Genomic DNA, 19894 nt, shown 5'->3' with positions numbered 1-19894 from the left:
TATGTGGCATGCCAAATATTGAAAGGTTAGGACTTTTGTGAAATCAAATAATCAATTTTTGGCCAAAATCGACAAAATTGAAAGGTCAAGACTTTTGTGAAATCAAATAATCAATTTTTGGCCAAAATCGACAAAATTAAAAAGTCAGAAGTTTTGTGAAATTTTTATGAAAGGTTTGGCCTTTTTACAACATTTGGCCATTTAAAAATGATCATGGTAATACAACAAGAAACATTCCCTTATTTTGAATGTCCAAGAATAATATTTTACAGTTCTTTCAATTCAAAAGAAACAAGAAAAGATTCTATAAAAAACTAGCGCACGATTTAACTTAAATAAATACATTTTTCTACTTCCCAATGTACAAAGAAAACTGAGAATCTGAACTGCGCTTACCATAAAAACAAGGCCACCAGAACATAGTCTATGAAAATCCTTTCGGACACAGGAGGATGAACACCATAGAAGAACTCCGGCAAAAGACAACCAAGCAATGGCGGCAAGATCCAATGTATGATTTGGGGAGAGAAACCAGGATAAGCAATAGCATGATCCTCAGCTAGAAGTGCATTGGATGAGGTTAAATGGAAAAATAATACACATCTTACGATGTCCAAACTAAATATTGATCTCTGTAGCATGACGGTATTACATGCCTTGATTGGATCATTATTGCTGTATTTTGGCAGCAGATTGGAAACCTGATTGAACTTTACTTTCGAAATGGGCTTCCAATCTGCATGATGTACATAAGCGTAAATGAGTTGAAACTAAGGAAATGATTAATATAACAGAATCGCAAATGCACACGAGGAAGAAGACGATCATGCCTTGTTGTACATTTATAATAAATAGTATCAGGCGAATTATATGTGCGTGCGTTGGCAAACATCCTCTTGACATCCGCCACAAACATATCAAACGTTACATAATACTGCTCCGACTCTGTCCTCTTTGCCAATGTCTTTAGGTCTGTAGCATGAAAACCCATTAAAGAATTATACAAGATTACATTCGAGGAAATTTACATGTCTTCAGTTGAAATGGTTCCATTAGATAAAGTTAAAAAATGAGATATAAGAGACTCGTAAGTTAACAAGTTATGCATCAAAATCCAAAAGTGTAAAAACAGTGATATTGCATATACATCAATTTAAATCAAAAACTACAGATGTTCCCATGGAATTGACTTTACTTTAATGACCATAAAAAAATTGTCCTATGAGATACTACTTTAGACAGGAAACTGATACCAAGATTTTTGACATTAAAAACTAACAACGTAGTACTTTCACATCTGGAGTATGTTGTAGCAAGAAGATGAAATTAATCGGGTTTGAAAAAAAAAACTCTTTCTCCTACTTTTAATTGATAAGATACAAAGGAAAAAAAGATCGAGTATTTGATGATTGTTGGCAACAACTTACAAGTAGTGAATTATTGAGCCAGCATTTAAAAGGTTATTATGGGTTCTCCCTCTTTTTATGAGCGTAATTAAATTCTGAAGAATGCAGCTATATTGCTAAAAGAAGTAGCAACATAGCTTTGATATTTATTAATTTGCTTATCACTAGAAAATTAGAAACTACTACCCCTCCATCATAATCTAATTGAGAATGATTTCTTTTTTGAGTGTCTCATTCTAATTGACAATTTCTATTTATAGAATAATTTGTACCTTAATTTTCCTTTTCTACCCTCTCAATTAATATCTTTCATTAGAAAGATCTATAGAAAAATGTGCATATAGTGTAATTTGAGGATATAAAAGTAAAAGTATTATCTAATGAAATTTCTTAAACAATGTGCAAAAGAGAAATTCTCGATTAGATTGGGACGGAGGGAGTATATGGTTAATGAATGATATTAGTTAGCAAATATAATCCACAGATAAATGACTTTTCCCATAGTTGAACTAATCCAAATTATTATTTAACAAAATTGTAGTAGTTAAGTTAAGCCCATAAGGTTAGATAAAATGGAGTAGCTGGTAGCATAAGCATATACCTATATTTAGTGGGAGAAAAAACTAGACAGAGGCAAGTTTTAATGGCCAGCTCTGTCGTTCTGTATTAAGTAATTTGCAATACATGGAACATGGTAATGAGACCACATAGTTTTTTGCTACAAGGGAATAAATGAAATTGATGTCTTACCTACAGGGTCTTTGATAATGTCATAATAATCAGGAACATCACGAGCATCAACTGGTTCCTTAAATGGCCATGAATCAACGTGGTCGAGCATCGACTGTTTAGAAAGGGAAACAATGCATGGAAAGTAAATATCCGATAAAAATAGAGACAGAAAGCATGTCTCAATGGGGTAAAAAGAGCAAGCACAACCAATGAGCTATAGCTCGAATGGTATATAAGGTCTCTCACAAGCCCCCGCTCTTCCCAATGATTTAAAGTAAAAAAAGAGCAAGCTCTATGCATATGAAGAAAGTAGAGAAATTGAAATACAAAAATGTTTATAATCCTATCACCCCCTGGTAAAATTTCAACGAGTCGATTTAAAATTATTGACTTGAAGGGTTAACACTAAGAGAGACATTGATGTAATTGTTTAAAAGCCTTAAGATGCATAATCTGGGTTGAGCTTCGTCTATAATCGAAAAGGCAAATACAAGTCTTTTGCTAGTTTTTGATACAGGGGAAACTTGTGGTTATTATTCCAGACTGAAGCAAACAACAGTTGATTAATCCTTAGTTCAAGCTTTGTAGTTACTTTATTCAAACATCAGTTCTATAATAGACGTAGGACTGAAAATTACATTTTAAAGAAAGATGTCAAACAAGTGATAAATAAGAATACCATTAGCTATTATTTTTGAGTCGTTCTTGCAGCACTTAGCAATCCACATCAATGTATTTATCAAGGGGATTAATAGAATGGACATTTAAAGAAAGACGGAAAAAAAATTATTTCTTAAACCTGCCTTTAAAAGTGAGCGCATGAATGCAGTCCAATGCTTTTGATTTGTGGTGCTGTCTGTAGAAGTATTAAAGGCATTGAAACGTGAATGGCCCCACTGATCAGGAGTCCATCCGGCTTCCCCTATTACCACATTGAAAAAAAAAATCTTAGTCTCTTAACCTTCCGATTACATTCCAACTAGTCTGGACCAATAGAGCGCAGAATAAGTTGGTCATTAGACAACATGAAAGATTATACAGCAAGCTTTTGAACTTACTCAAGCCAGGAATATCCTCAACTTTGACAATCTTTTTAGGAATGCCAGCTTCTTTCTGAAATTCAGTAAGTTCATCATCAAAACTAAGTTCACACATATCGGCAGATAGGGTAAAATATTAGAACTAATTGCTCCGCTAGAGAAATAAATTCCATCCAAATTCTAATGAGTAAAATGAATGTACTAATACTGCACGAATTGATTGATATTATATACCTTTTGAAAATCAATCCCTGGATAAACAATGTGACAATTGGATAGCTCTCTTATCTTTTCATCAATAGCCTATCATTACCAAGATAACACAATAGTCAAAGCAGCGTTCAAAATTAAAATAAGGTTAGCCAATGAAGAAAAATTTTCAACAAAAATAAAGTTTCAAAAGCCAATCACTGAAACAGACTATTGTAAATGATAGGTATAGCACACAAAACATGCAGGATCGGAACATTTACAGCACAATCAACCTTGACAAATAAAATACACCAGCAGTGTTTATCCCACATTGATTAAAGGGAGCATAATGATATGCAATGATGCATGAACAGGAGTAATCAGAATATTCATCTCAATGAGTAACTGCCTTTTTTGAATTCAACTCACTTTTAAGTGCTGACAGCAAATGAATTTGATCAGAATGATACCAGGCATAGTTTTTTACATGTATAGCTTTCAGAACTTTTCATGTTATATTAAGAAAAGAGTAGCCAGATAGTGATTATAACATACTGCAAAACATTATAGGTTCTAAATTGAATTGGTGAGACCTAAATATACAAAAACAAGAATAAATAGCAGATTTTGTCAGGGGCAATTCATAAATTCCAACAATAAGATAATTAAATTTCATGTATACAACAAAAAGCACATTATACTCAATTCAACATCACTGAAATACGAATCCTGCAATTGACATCTGGACAAAGAGAAGGAATCACATTGGCAAAGAACTTTCTTGTCCCACCTGCCTTTGACGACGAATCATTGTTGATAAATCAATGTATGGAAGTTTCGGATCAATTTTGCACTCCATAAGGATACCTCCATCGTAGTCTTTAATATACCTTAAATTGAGATACAATTAAATTAGATGCACAGAGTTACAGTTAGATGACAAGAGGTAAGAGTAATAGAAAGACAATTTGATCAAAATCTAATTTACTTCCAAGCCTCAGATGTATCAGTTCCCTATAAATGAATATTCACAATAATGCAGAAATGAAAAGTCCCTCCCATAAAATGACAATTTTAGGAAACAAGAGCATTTATGTAAAGAGAATGAGTCAATGGACAAAGTAAAGCTCTAAGAATTACCCTTGCCAACGATCCTTCTCCAAGTAAATCTCTTTAGTAAAACCCTAAGATTAACAATGAACAGATCTGTTAACAAATGCAACTCCTTATATTCTCAAGAATCCAAAATAAAAACAATCAGAAGAACCAGTTGGAAAGAAATTATTACAAAAAGTTGCAATGGTCACAACAGCAAACCAAATTTCATAGAATACTATATACTGAAAGCAATTGCATAGCAACAGGAAAAAGAAAAGTTTATGATGTTAATTAAATGGATAACAAAACCAAGTTCAAATCAACAAAAAGACAGAATTGTCAGTAACAGAACTACACATCTGCTTCTACATCCTCATTAGTCATTATACAATATGCATGAAGGCAGAATCTAAATCAGCTATCATCTACGTGATTGATTGCTATACAATTTTTTAAATTTTTCCAAAAGAATAAAAGTTGACTACTTGTTTTACCATTTTTTCACATGAGGATCCAGACAAATCTTACAACCAAGGAATTCACCATAACAGAAGAACACCTATATTAAAATAATAAAACTGACCTGTTTAATGAAATAACCAACGGCATTATTGTCAGCATATGTCAAAAAATGTGTTAGCCCATCAGCATCACGTGCATACTGCTTCAAATGATTCATCAATCTTGTTCCATACCCTTTTACTTGTTCATCTGCTGTGATAGCGCAAAAAGCTATCTCCCCAAACTTTTGGCTGGGGTATCCAGGGACAAGAGTGAAACTTATAAGTGCAAATAAGTTAAACAAATATATCACAGCAGAAATGGTGTATATACAAGTGTTCCACACTTCTAGCTACATAGTTATAGGATAAAACTGACATTCAGAAGCAATTATTTAATTTAAGCAACATCCATGTTAAGACAAAAAACCATTAGGGATGATGTTGATGATATCAAGTACAAATTCCTCACTCATGTAATAAAATGATTTCTAGACGGTACTTGAAAAAATGGCAGTTTTACTTTCCCTAGTCAGTTAAAGGCAAAGAACAACTAGTTTAGCTCATATTTTTCACTTTAGAACCAAAATTTATAATGATAAGACAAAACATGTGACCATGGCATAATGCGACCTATGGTTTGAATCTAAAACTAACCTTACATATGGACGATATGTGATGCCACCAACAACGTGATTACGTCTGATAACCATAACGGACTTGTGGGTTCTGTGAACTCAAAAAAAAAATACAAAAGCAGAAATTAATTTCACATAACCAGAAAGATCATAGAGAGAATAACGTAAGAAAAGTTTGTTAATCAAGAACATAAAAAAGAAACGTTCATTTTTTAGGTTAAATCTTCAGATTTCAATTGACTCCCCAAATCTAGACATGAGGAAACAGAAAAGTAAAGATATGGATTATTTGTGCAGTTGTAGTTTGCAAGTTGCAACTAGAGGCTTCCACAATGTGGAATTGAAATTTTCATCGACACATGTCCCCATAACTAAAACCAGTATAAGAAAGAAAAAGAACCATTTCTCTTGTTATCTAATCTCAGTCCCATTTGATGACACAAAGGCTAAGGGGAAACATAGAAAAAATTACTGAATTTACCGGTCCATGACAAGACGCACAATATACTCTTTAGGCATGTTAGGCAACTGCCTGGAAAATATGTTCTTCAATCCTATCAGCCTGAGAAGAAACACAAGTCATCAGAAATCCTATTACTACATGCTCCAACACACAAGTAACTTCAAAAGGTTCACCAAATGCAATACCATCGTCAGACAAAACAAGACAAACAATTAAAGATTTATATATAACGAAAAACGCTGAAGACTAAGAAAATTAGATACCAAACCATGTGCGCATCAATACCATCATTCGAAAGACATACAAACTTGAGCTTCCCTGCTTCCTCCTGAGAATCAAAATTGGTATAAAAAACCTAACTAAGTTATCAAATTTATACTAACTAAAACAAAAAACAATGAAATTAATTTATTTAACCTCTCTCTTCAAACTTTCTTCCCTAGCACTATAAGCACCACTAGTTTGCAAATTCTCAGTAAATATCTTAACAGCATCCTCCTTCATCGAATTACCAGCTGCTGTAGACCCCACACCACCTGCCCCACCATCCTTTCCTTCTAGCTTTTCAATCTTAACAGTTGAATTATTCTCCGACTTCATCTTCGTATTCCTCGCCATCGATCCTCCACCAGCACCGCCACCTCCAGAACCACTGCCTCCCACTCCTGATGCTCCGGCATTCGCCTCCAGTCGCGCTGCGGTGAATGTCCGCATAGATGAGTCATTGTCGAACTCGTCCTCATCCTCGTCAACGACAACGTCTGAGTCTTCCACGTCGGAGTCGGAATCGGCGCCGCGAGCGGATATGCTTTCGAGATCGTCATTTGATGTGAGTGCTCCGTCGCGTGTATCGGCGGAGAAAGATGAAGGAGGGAATGGCAGTGCGTGGTCTTCAGATGCAGCGGCAGCGGCTAGCTTTCGTTTGTGAATAGAGGAAGTTGCGGAAGCAGAAGCGGAGTGCGAAGGTGACGGAGACTGAGAGCTGCGAGAGCGGTTGGTTAAGTTTAGGTGAGAGTGAGAGTCCATTGAAGTAACAATGAGTTTCAATTCGTAAATTTAGTGAATTAGGGTTTTGAAATTAAGAATTAGGGTTTTGCAGGAAGGGGAATTTTCATCTTGGGGTAGAGAAGACGATGAAACTGATTCCGTTATTACAGTTGAGTTGTTGCTCTTATTCGTTTAGCATAAACGGTTTGTCGTTCACTTTCTACTTTTATGCCCCTGAACCTTCAATATTCTCTATCTAGCTCCCTAAACTCCAATTTCGGACATTTAGGTGCTGTTTGATTTACTAATTGATGTCAAAAAGTGTTTGTTTTTTTAAAAAATATTTTTTGAGTTATTTATTTAAATTTCTGAAATTTCTTTTCTATAAAGTAAATGTTCCTCTATCTTTTTTTAAAAAAATAGGTCTAATCGCAAAAAATATCTCATTTTTATTTATTTTTTATTTATGACCTCAGCTTTTAAAATCTTCAATTTTAGCCTCTTTTTCAACTTTCATTTTTAATTGTAGTCATTTGTTTAAATTTGAGTGAAAAAAGTTCAAATAAACCTCTTATACTGCTTTGTCTTTTAAATTTATTATGATAAAAATGCAAAATAAAGCAATATGAAGTAATATAAACGACATAGCTGAACATATTTCCACTCCAAATTGAACAAAAGGCTATAATTAATTGAAAATATGTTAAAATTGAAGATTTTGAAAGGTGAGACCATAGATGAAAAAATTCAAAAAAGTGGGCCGAATATAATAAAGTAAACTAATCATTAAATATTCTACATTTCGACTTTTTTTTATTTATGGTCAATTTTTTAGAATCGTCAATGTTATAATTGTAACTATTTGTTCAAATTGAAGTGAAAAAAAATTTAACTTTGTCCTTTATGTTTTGAATTTTTGATGATAAAGATGCAAATAATATAAAACAATATGAATTATTTTAATTTGAAAAAATTACTACAATTGAAATTAAAAATTAAAAAATAAACTGAAATCATAAATTTCAAAAGTTCAGGTCATAAAACGAAATAATTTTAGAAATAAGGTAGTGGGAGAAATCGAACTAACGGTCTATCAAAATTGCTATCTCATGTTAATACCATTTGAATTATAATTCATTGGTTGTTATATTTATTAGAAATAATAAATGTTGTAAAGGAGAGAACTTAAGTTAAGTTTGAGACTTTTTTAAAAAAGAAAATTCATTAATGATGGTTAAAATACAAAAAAATAAAAATCATACAACAAAATTTAAAGATATGATCTTTCATATTTCAATCCCAAAAAAGATTAACAACAACTAAAAATACAAGTAAAATATTGTCGAAAAGAAGACAAATCAAAGATACAAATCTCGCTGTAAAAATGTCATACGGCTCAACAATGATAAACAAAATTCTGTTAAGATAAGGTATAAGATTCTAACACCCATCCAATTCTACCGACGATCCGCTCCGTTGAACCCTAACTTTTCAATCTTCATCTTTAACAAAGATAGATGAGAACACATCTCAAAAACTTTATTCAAAAACAAAAAAAGCTCCATAACGGTAATTATTTTCTTTTTAAAAAGAGAACCTTCATAATATTCCATCAAAATAAAACCATCAAGCTAACTTCAAGTATATATGGTTCAGTGACAAAATGCAAAAGAATTATTACAGTCCAATACAACAAACAAGAGAAAATTTATTCAAGTTAATCAAGCAAAGATTATAAATCCTGCTTCAACTTCTGCAATGTCACTCCATCTTCTGCCAAAGAACCTAAGAAATTAAGAACAAAGAAACAAATATACAAATAAAAATTAACATTAACTTCAATATTAAACAATTTATTATTATTCATTAATTTTTTTGTGTCACCATGAGGTGTCATGAACGGGTTCTAACTATAAAATCGCACATTTAAACCTTCTATATTCGGATTCGTCCCCATTCCGGATAGGTCTCTTGCGAGAGGCAAAACTCTAACCTTAAATTTTAAACTGCTGCATACATGAGTACGGTTCAAATCCGCGATCTCACTTAACATGAATGAAATAAATTAATTAGAGTTTGAATGAACTAACCTAGTACCAGAAGTAAACATCCCTTTTAGTCTCCTTATAAAGAGGAACATAAGGAGTAGTAGTTGGTTTTTTAGCTGGCCTTCCTCTTTTTTTCCCCGAGGGTTTTGGTTTTTTTCTCTTTGGTCCCTCTTCTTCTTCTTTTTTCTCTTCTTCTTCAATTCTTGAAAAATTGTTCACAACAGGATAAGTTACGATAGGCACTGGCACCTCTTCTTGAACCCTAATTTGTTCAAAAAAATAATGAAATGTATAGAGTTAATATCATTAGTTAATTCTAAGGGTTATTAGCCCGTGCGGTACCAAATCTTTTATCTTATACTCGATTTGATACATAAACTTCAATTCGTACAGAAGTAGTACTATAAATTTAATTTTCATTTTCAGAGTTGGATAAGGCTATTTATCCAATAAATATATGCTATTTTGGATGCATCAGCTCGGTTTTATTTGAGAACCAATCGCTTGAAATGTAAATTCCATTTATGGTACTAGGCTAATTATACTAAATGTCCTTTGAGTATCGTCTCTCTCTTCGACATATTCCTAAAATTTAATTCGTATTCCATTTATTATTATATTTTTATTTAATAATTTGATCTCATAGCGTCATTTCTATGATATTTTGTCATTTATAATAACACGACGTGCCAATGAGGATCTTATATGAACCATGTGAAATTTTTTGTGTTCATATAGGACTGAAGTTGGCAGTCACGTCATTAAAATTGACAGAAACAACACATGAGTAACATCAGAGATAATAAAGTTATTAAATAAAAGTCGAGGGATGATTATGATATGAATTAAAGTTCATGGACAATTATGAGAGGAAGACGATAACTCGGGTAGAGTTAGAGTAAATTACCCTATCATTTTGGTACAAATTGAAGTTTGGTACTAAACTCTAGGGACGTCGAAAGTTTGGTACCATACCCAGTTTCTAATTTTTATTTTTTAAAGGCCTAATATTTCAAAAAGGCTAAACGTTTAGCGAAAATCTCTATTGTGTTCAAACGACTAAATCGTCTCGATAATGTCCAAATCTATATGATAACGTTTTAAAAATGTCCAACTCTCAAAATTGATGATATGTTGCTTAGGTGGCATGTCGTGCGTGCCACGTCATAATATAATTTTGGACATTATGGAAATTTTTGCTAAGCATTTGGACATTATGGAGACTTTTATTAAATATCTGGTCTTTCTAAGATTTAATTTTAATCGATGTGGCAATCACCAATACGTCAACTAAATGACACATTAACACAAGCACACTTCATTTAGAGGTTGGACATTTTAAAAACGTTATTATATAGGTTTGAATATTATCGAGACGATTTAAACGTTTGGACATAATTGATACTTTTCCTAATGATTTTTTTGGGTTATTAGGCCGTTTCTACTAATTTGTAATTACCTAGGCTTACTGTAGTATAAAATAGGATCTCTCCACCCTAAACTTCGATCAACTTCTTCGGCGTCAACGTACTCATGGAATGACCCGTTCAAATACTCAACCTACAGAACATGTACTCAATATAAAGAATTTGTATATAAAAATATATATATAGAATTAAATGTAATTAAAAAATTAACTGAGAAGGATAAATGCTAACATCGATCCCTTATTAATATATCTACAAATTCACAAGTCCCTGACTTTATTATTGATCCAATTTAACAAAACTTATTAAGATGAGAGAATTAGTAAAATGTGCAAATAAAAGCTCATTGATCAAACCTTGTACAATTTGGTACTTGGATCATAATCTTTAACTTCTCCAAGATATTGCACGCCATTAAATCTCCTAACTACAAATGCTCCGATCTTGCGTCTTGCTTCAACAATTCGTAGTCGTTCCTAAACATAATTAACAAATACAAAATAATAACAAATATTTATTTAGATGACATAGAATATCCAAAATTTAACTACTGAACTTACTTCATCCTCTCGATTTTGTCTCACAATAGCATGCATCGCATCAATCAATCCATAGTTTGCTTGTGCCTCGTAATTCTCGTTCTTGACAGATTGTGCCGCACGACGGACATTATAGCTCAGATCGAGAAATGACGAAGGACGCTCCAAGGATTCTTCTGTTTTCTCATATAATGGTAGGAATGGGGCAAATGAAATAATTAAATTAAGACATATGGATTGAGCAAATGAAATAATTTTATTAACGATCTTGTAGTGTAGAGGTGCACATTGACTAGGCCAATTATGAATTACCTAAATGTGTTGGATTTAATAAACAAAGAAATTGTAAATAAAATAAACTCCGTCGACACATGATGCACAACTAAACCACAGTTAAATTTTGTTAGAAAATCTCAATTAATAAGATAAACAAATTCCTAAATAAACATTAATCTACATTATGTACGTATGTTGACTTTAATTTTTATATTTATGAGCGCAAGCGTCCGCATTTAATCTACATAATGCACGTATTTATGTAATTATATCGTCGCTATAGAACAAAGTGTAAGTAAAATATATGAACTATGTCAATCAATACAAGTATAACTAAATGCACACATATATCTCAAATATTGTTGGAGTATCTAATGAGAAGAAGTTTTAATTATAGCATATATAGTTGTAATTAGTAATACTATAGATTGTTTTGAAAAGATAGCTTGCCATTAATATACTATAGATTTGCAAGCGCAAGTAGACGCGTGATGTTCACCACCAGAAAGCTCGTGATGTTTACGCGCTAGTAAGCGCGTAAACAAAGATATATACTCTTAACATTTTATATTTATTCAATAGTTACAATAAATTCGGAGCAAGTACGATGCATGGGTTTTACATACGTAAGTACGTAGATACACTCCTAAATATCCTTATATATGTAGCTATGATAAATTTTCATTTCTTAATCTATCCATATACAAATATACATATATTGAATTTTCTTTCTTTTGATATCTTTATAGTTTAATTACTTGATTTTAAATGCTTAATCATAATTAATTAGTGCATTTATAATGAAAATTATACCAATAAAAATATAACACGTGTTTTACAAAGTTCTAAGTTTTATACCCCTCTGACCATCTATTTCTCCTTTCTTTTGCTTATATTGTTTTGGTATAGTAATTAACTTATTAGATTCTAAATGCTTAATCATAATCAATTAAATGAAGAGAAATGGAATTTATTGTATTTATTTTTATTTCATTGTTGGATATGATCGGGTAATTCGGAGCAAGTAGAATGCATGAACTTTTACGTAAGTACGTAGATACACTTAAATATTCTTATATCTAGTTAAGATAAATTCCATTTTTAATAATATCTATATACAAATGTACTTATAATTGAATTCTTTTTTTTTTTGTATGACATTTAAGTTGTTAGATTCTAAATGCTTAATGATAATCAATTAAATGAAAAGGTGTATATACAATTAATTAGATTATTAAAAATATAACACGTGTTTTGAAAGTTAAAATAAGTTTTGTTATTTCACTGTTGGATACAATAAATTTGGAGCATGTAGGATGCATAGACTTATATAAGTACAATAATCTAACTTTGTAATTCCGAGCAAGTAGAATGCATGAACTTTTACGTAAGTACGTAGATACACTTCTAAATATATATTCTTATATCTAGTTATGATAAATTCCATTTTAATAAAAGGGTTAATTGCAAATTTATACACATACTTTACCCTAATTTGCAATTACAACATAAACTTTGAAACTTGGCAATGTTAATAACCAACTTTACACTTTTGGCAAATCGATACACCAAACACGAAAAACACTAACGTGGACATTGTAATATACCGCCATGTGTCATTACGTGATTGGTCGGTGTACCAATTTGCCAAAAAATGAAAGTTGGTTACTGACATTGCCAAGTTTCAAAGTTTATGTTGTAATTGCAAATTAGAGTAAAGTTCGTGTATGCATTTGCAATTAACCCTTAATAAAATCCATATACAAATGTACTTATAATTGAATTGTCTTTCTTTTATTTTTTGTACAATATTTAAGTTGTTAGATTCTAAATGCTTAATGATAATCAATTAAATGAAAATGTGTATTTACGATTAATTAGATTAACAATAATATAAAACGTGTTTTGAAAGTTAAATAAGTTTTGTTATTTTACTGTTGGATACAGCTAATTCGGAGCATGTAGGATGCATAGATTTATATAAGTGCGTAGATATACTTATAATTATTATTATATATAACTTTGATAAATTCCATTTTTAAATATGGATATATACAAATATGCATATAATTGAACTATTTTTCTTTTGATTTTTGTTATAAGTAATGTATTAGATTTTAAAGCTTAATCAAAATCAACTAAAGGAAGATGTGCATTTATAATAATTGATTATTGAAAATATAACACGTGTTTTGAAAGTTAAAATCAATTTCGGAGCAGGTAAGATGCATGGATTTCACGTAAATACGTAGATACACTTCTAAATATTTTCATATCTAGCTATGGTAAATTACCTTTTTAATACATCCATAGACAAATATGCATATAATTTTTTTGATGAATAAATATGCATATAATAATTAATTGAGTTCTATATCTTTTTATTATTTTTTTTCAAAATTAAGTTATTTGTTTTTAAAATCATAAATAAGTGCATTTACAATAAAATATACTAATGAAAATGTAATTATTGTTATGAAAGTTGAAATTAATTTTTATTTTACTGTCAGATATAATAAATCCGGAGCACGTAAGATGCATGGATTTTACGTAAGTACGTGTATATATATACACTCGTAAATATTCTTATATCTTGCTCAAAAGTTACCTTTTCAAAATACATATAATTGAATTCTATTTTGTATAATATAATTAAATTATTAATTTAAACTACTTGATTATAAATGAGAGGATCTTATAATTTACTAATTATATAAATCTATCAAAGAACAAACCAAAGATAAACAACCCATGATAGAGTCTTTCAGATTTTAAATTTAGTGATATAAAAACCATTATTTCATGTGAAATTATTTCTTCAAAATGGATCTACTAGTATTTTAATCAATTACTACTCATCAACGAATTAATCTCTTTCAGAATGTATTACAATTCCTGCATGCAATGTCTGAAAAAAAATATGAGCAGCAACCAAATTATGCAATGAATCATCTCATGATGAATTATTTATTTTAAATGAGTAATTAATATTTTTTTAGTAACAATAATAGGGAAAACCCAACAAAGATAAAAATAAAAATAATTTCTCCTACGATTCCTATCAAAAACATATGTAAATATATTTCTTCAGACAATAAAATCGATTGTGAACCAATTAACCAGAAAATCTGATGATCTTAGGGATTTAACAGTGGTATAAAATTAGATTATGACCACAAAATTAATGAAAATTCTTGTTTTTTTTATTGTTATAAGATTATTTTTAATAATCAGTCAAAATCCAAATATCAGTAAGATCAAAACACATAAATTTAAGAGTTGCATGCATCAAGATCTCACCTTTCACCTTCAGAAACTTGCTAAATCCCACAGGCTTGCTCATTTTCAGATCTGAAAAACCCTAAAAAATTATACAACCAAGTCAAACACACAATCAAATTAACTTCACAAACAAGAACAAGAACCCAGAAAACAAAAACTTCAAGTAAACCCTAATTAGGTCGAAAAAACACATACCTGAAGCAGAAAAAAGATTAGAGTATTGGTGTAATGGATTGGAGGGTGAAGATGTGAATATAAAGGAGAAATGATAAGGATGTTGGCGTTAGGGCAGACTTAATGAAGGACACTTGCACATACATTGGTTGATGAATAGGGCCATTGAACCGTATGAAATTTGCTATGCATATTTATGGAAATTTCATTATTTTTTTTACTTTTTTGCACCATAATGCGAATCCACATTTTATTTAACCTTTTTTAGATGGCAGATTTTTTTAATTAATTTTTCTTATTTTTTCATAAGAAAAATTTAAAAGTAAAAAATCTCTACCTACTGGTATTTTTTGTTGATATGTGCGAGGTCTCTTGGATGAGTTTCACTTATAGAGCGGGACTTTCAAACTTTTTACATTCGGACTAATTTCACTCGAGCCGGATAATTTTTTTACTAAAAACAATCTTAAATTTTAAACGACTGTATATATGAATACGGTATGAATCCTTGCTATCCCTCACTCACTCTCACTGTTATCTCTCGATAGTTTCTACTTAATAACTAGAAAATTGAAAAATAAAAAGAAGCAAATGTCGTTGAGACAGATACGCGTACAGGTTTGTTTCCGAAAATGGCAGTAGATCCACGCGCTTTTTTGAGCGACGGGCTCTTCTGTTTATGTAGAAGTGGACCCATTAGTTTCTGACGTGGTAGATTGGATGAGGAACTACGGCATACTAACGCGCGTGGGAGTTTGGTTCTTTAAAGAAAATGTCCGAACGTGAAGATGAGGTGGCAGGTGATTTTCTTTTTGTCAAAGTGTCAGATGATTTTAGTCAACCTTTCTTAAGCAAACAAACTAATTTTCTATATAGTACATTTTACTCCTTATATTTTTTAAGGAGAAACCCATAACAGAAGAGGTCCCTGAATTTTCACTTTTCTTTGGTTCGAATTCTTCAGCTTCAGTTTCAATTATCTATAGATTAAACTTTTAATTTTATCATTCGTGAATATTTATGTAGTAAAATTTAGGGTCAATGTCAAGATGGAAATAAGTTTATCACAACCTTTCACATTTTTTTTGAATTAAGCACAATTTTCAAAACGTCTCATCTAATATCCCAACATTTCATTATTTGACATATATAGCATAAATTTCTAAAACGACGTCGTTTCGGTTATCCACACGGCCGAAAACAATATTATCATTATAAAAAATAAAGTATAAAATGCAAATCAAGATATAGAATGAAAAGTTTGGAATGGTTGAGATGTTAGGTAAGACGTTTTGTAGATTGTGTTTAAATTGGAAAAAAATACGAAAAGTTGTTATATGGTGACAATGACCTTAAAATTTAATAATGTGAACTACAATCATATATATTAATTAAATTTTAGTTTACAATATTTAATTTATTGACAACAAATAAATTAGAGAAAAAATCATATGTACCCGTACTGTTGGTAAATAATCCCAGATATACGGTTTGACCATTCCTCTTTCATACAATACCATTTGATGCTACTTATTTAGAAGATTAAACTTTATAAGTTGAAGAATACGACAACTGAAACCTCAAGAAAAATCTTTCAAATTCAAAAATCCAAAACAACAAATTCTTTCAATCATTTCTCGAAATTCTATTATCTAAAAACTTAATCAATCAGCCTGTAGAGAAATTTGTTAAAGTTTTGTAATTGATTCAGCTCTATGAATAACTTTTTGGGTGTTTGTTAGATTGTGTTATTGTTTTAAATTTTTGAAATTTGGGTTAATTTTGTTGATTTTTGAAGATAAACTATCGATTGGTTATGCGGGTTTGATTGGAAGAAATAGGCACAGTGACACCGTGGATCTCATTTCACGACGTCCGGAACTGAAAAAATTTCAACATGCATCAGCTGGGTTTCGAATTTATTGTGAAATGATTAGTTTGGATTACAAGCTTGATTGCTGGGTGGTTTATGATGCATGTCAAATAGTTAGTACCATATACATGTAATGTGCCCTCAAGGTGTTTGTCAAAGTAATTGAATGAACATTGTTATACCGCTATGTTGCAGGCACACTTCCTTTTCTAGTTTGTTCCCACTACTATTAAATGGAGGTGTTTAACAACATATTTGGATGACGATCTGAGAAGCCTAAAAGTGATGTTGACATCATGTTTGCTTTCCTCAAGAAGGGAAGCCTACTGTTGATGAACTTAACAAGTTAGAAGATTTTATTTCCCTTTTTTAATTGTAAAAGACATCCTTTCATTATTCAATATGACAATAGTACTCAAAATTTATAATAAATATATTTTAAAATTATTTTTCGAAACTATACTTATGGTAAATACATGATAAACCTATGGTTAACTTATTTTACACAATAATAAATTTATTATAATTTATTACAAGTAAAACCATAAAAAGTACTTTCATAAAAATTTTTTTATCAAAGATCTCTTAACACTTAACTAAAGGTTTACGAATTTATAAAATTGTTTTTAGTCAGGTGGTTTATCAAACATTGCCTATCTGTTTATAATATTTTATTATAATAAATAGTTTACTAAAAGTTGCCTATCAATTTACCACGATCATAATTATACTAAAATATTTCATTGGCATTACAATATATAAATGTTTTCTTTAAAAAGGTTTTCTATCATTTGTCAAAAACACTAGACAATGAAAGAGAAAATATATCAAAAAAAAGGTTTATCAAAAGTTTACTAACAATTTTTTTAAAGGTTCATCAAAAATTTACTAACTATTTTTTAAAGGTTTAATAACTGTTTTTTGAAGGTTGTTTAAAGGTTTATATGATTTTTTTAAATTAAAAAATCAATACTATATAGTTTGCTTTTCAAAGAGTTTACTAATATATCATCAAATTTATAAACAGTATATGAGAAAGAAAAAAAACATTAATATGATGACAAAAGCTATATACAAGTAAAACCATAAAAAGTACTATCGGTTTACTAACAGAAAGATTACTATCAATTTACTAACTATTTACTAACAGTTTATTTAAAAATCAAATTTACTATTACTTTATTTATTAACTATATAGTTAATTTATTAACCGTTTACTACCAGTTAACTAATAGATAAGTTAATTTACCATCTATTTACTAGTTTTACTAAAAGTTGTAGTTAATTTATTAAATATATAAAGTATAGTTAATTTATTAACCGTTTACTAACAGTTTATCTAAAGATAAATTAATTTACTAACAGTTTACTATCATTTTACTAAAAAATAAATCAAGTCTTACAATTTATAAATAGAAAATATTATAAAAACTTAAAAATATGAACTTAAAAATAAGTTTACCACATGTTTATCATAGATTTACTTTGACATAATAAACTATTACAAGTTTGACATAAAAATTGGTACAACTCATATTGTAGAATTTGGTAAATTAGCTAGGCATGTGAAGAAAGGGAAAGCACCTACTATTATGTCCTAAAGAATTATATTTTGATTGTCGACTTCGAATAGGTGAATACTTAGCAACCTCTAAAATATTTATTTACTGAGAATGAATTTCATGAACCACAAATTTTATATCCATTAATGTTTTTTAATTAAAAATAAAAAGAAAAATATATGAATAATAAAATTTAAAAATTAAAATTCAATAATCTCCTCATCAAATGTAAAATTCTTTTATATTGAGCTATTTTATTTGAATTGAAATCTGATCAACAGTCTCCTAATAGAACATAATTTTTCTTTCAGTAAACCCCACAAATTCAGATGACCCAATTCTTAAAACTGAAAAAGAAGAGAAGAAATATGACCGGTTTGGTCAGTGATATCCTATAATGCCAATTTGTGACTTGGACAAAAGAGTGCCGCACATAAAGACAGTGATGGGTATTGATGTGGTTGTATGGTGGGACAAGGAGATAGGGTGTTTATTTTGTTTGATACCATCTTAATTTATTGCTCTTATTATAATTACTATAATTTGTGAAGAAATAAAAAGAAATTGAGGCAAAAAACAGAAAAGGGAAAAAAAATGAGCTCTTGAATAGTTCTATGTTTGTTGAAATTTCTAACCCCAAAAACGCACTAACAACGTCATAAAACCAAATCAAATATTTGTCTAATAAGCATTTCATCAAAGAGTTGGTGTGCATAATCCAGCAACTAAATAAATAACATAATTCAAGCAATCCCATCAAAACCAACGATCGACAACCCATCGTTGCCGCCACCATTGCTGTCAACAACCCCATCAATAAATAACCCATCAAGGCATGAAAAATCCATGGCGTCAGCGAGGAGCTGAGAGGAAAAATGAAGTAAGGCATCAGAGGGAACTTTTTTAAGAAAAGATTAGATGATTTGAAGATAACTGATAACGTAGCACATCTAGTAGGGGCGAAGCAACCTCGCCAGGAACGAACATCACTAAGTCAAGCATTTCACCGACCTGGTAACAATGTCCGACCTTCTTGAAATCATAGAACGCATGACTTGGGGGGTCACCGGATCGATGAGAATTCAAACATCATCCGAGACAATCACGCCTGATAAGGTCGGACCAAGAATCCTACCCGAGCTCTGAAGTATGTTCAAACTCAGACCTAAGCCGAGCTCCGAGCTCCGGAGCCCGAAAGACGGGACCATCTGGTCCGAGCTCTGAGCTGCTCTCAGATACAGAACCCATGATAACTTGACTCCCAAGTTATCCGGGCTCCGAGATCCTGCCCAAGAGCGTTCATTCGTGTACCAGATCCTGGGACCACAGAAGATCTTCTGACAGGTACGTGAGGAATGTTCCCTCTGACACACCTAACAACCCGTGCCACCCGCAGGGATATTCTACCACGTCAGCATAACTGATTTCTGGGACCACTGGGCTCATAGCCTGCCAGCAAGGCAGGTTTGTCCTTAAACCCTAACTATAAATAGAGGGTTTAAGGACAAACCCTAGGTAATTTCTTTTTCTCTACTCAAAACACACTCTTTTCTCTTCTTCTTCTTCCTCTACTTAAAAACCTTACTTGAGCGTCGGAGTGAACGTCCGGTGACCCCCACCGGAGTTCCTTCTGACCTCTGTTTGCTTGTGGTGTGCA

General features: G+C 31.1%; 2 protein-coding genes across 2 annotated transcripts; both read right to left on the bottom strand.

Moving 5' to 3' along the window:
- Window positions 1-217: 217 nt before the first annotated feature.
- On the bottom strand, window positions 218-7235 carry LOC126686420 (histone acetyltransferase GCN5). Its single transcript, XM_050380459.1, has 13 exons — window positions 6487-7235; window positions 6333-6397; window positions 6088-6168; window positions 5626-5697; window positions 5052-5220; window positions 4511-4554; window positions 4161-4260; window positions 3413-3481; window positions 3197-3251; window positions 2942-3060; window positions 2157-2250; window positions 831-972; window positions 218-736 (listed from the first exon to the last, which is right to left on the bottom strand). Exons 1-13 carry the CDS (start codon window positions 7093-7095, stop codon window positions 670-672), a joined length of 1686 nt encoding a protein of 561 aa, XP_050236416.1. The 5' UTR covers window positions 7096-7235; the 3' UTR covers window positions 218-669.
- Window positions 7236-8663: 1428 nt separating this feature from the next.
- LOC126653775 (uncharacterized) lies at window positions 8664-15499 on the bottom strand. Its single transcript, XM_056106377.1, has 8 exons — window positions 15419-15499; window positions 14654-14707; window positions 14237-14254; window positions 11092-11382; window positions 10888-11007; window positions 10564-10664; window positions 9147-9366; window positions 8664-8841 (listed from the first exon to the last, which is right to left on the bottom strand). The coding sequence occupies exons 1-7, from the start codon at window positions 15497-15499 to the stop codon at window positions 9147-9149; spliced, it is 885 nt and encodes a 294-aa protein (XP_055962352.1). The 3' UTR covers window positions 8664-8841.
- Window positions 15500-19894: the final 4395 nt, after the last annotated feature.

Source organism: Mercurialis annua, linkage group LG6 (assembly GCF_937616625.2).
Source record: "Mercurialis annua linkage group LG6, ddMerAnnu1.2, whole genome shotgun sequence".
Taxonomy (NCBI): Eukaryota; Viridiplantae; Streptophyta; class Magnoliopsida; order Malpighiales; family Euphorbiaceae; genus Mercurialis; species Mercurialis annua.
This window is presented reverse-complemented; position numbering and strand designations above follow the sequence as displayed.

Coding starts and splice junctions, on each gene's coding strand:
- LOC126686420 (XM_050380459.1), bottom strand. CDS start 7,095: ATGGACTCTCACTCTCACCTAAACTTAACCAACCGCTCTCGCAGCTCT. Junction 4,555..5,051: donor TTGGTTATTTCATTAAACAG/GTCAGTTTTATT, acceptor TGTTAATCTTAG/GGTTTTACTAAAGAGATTTA. Junction 3,061..3,196: donor TGAGGATATTCCTGGCTTGA/GTAAGTTCAAAA, acceptor ATGTGGTAATAG/GGGAAGCCGGATGGACTCCT.
- LOC126653775 (XM_056106377.1), bottom strand. CDS start 15,499: ATGGGTCCACTTCTACATAAACAGAAGAGCCCGTCGCTCAAAAAAGCG. Junction 10,665..10,887: donor CAAGTACCAAATTGTACAAG/GTTTGATCAATG, acceptor CATGTTCTGTAG/GTTGAGTATTTGAACGGGTC. Junction 9,367..10,563: donor TTATACTACAGTAAGCCTAG/GTAATTACAAAT, acceptor TGAACAAATTAG/GGTTCAAGAAGAGGTGCCAG.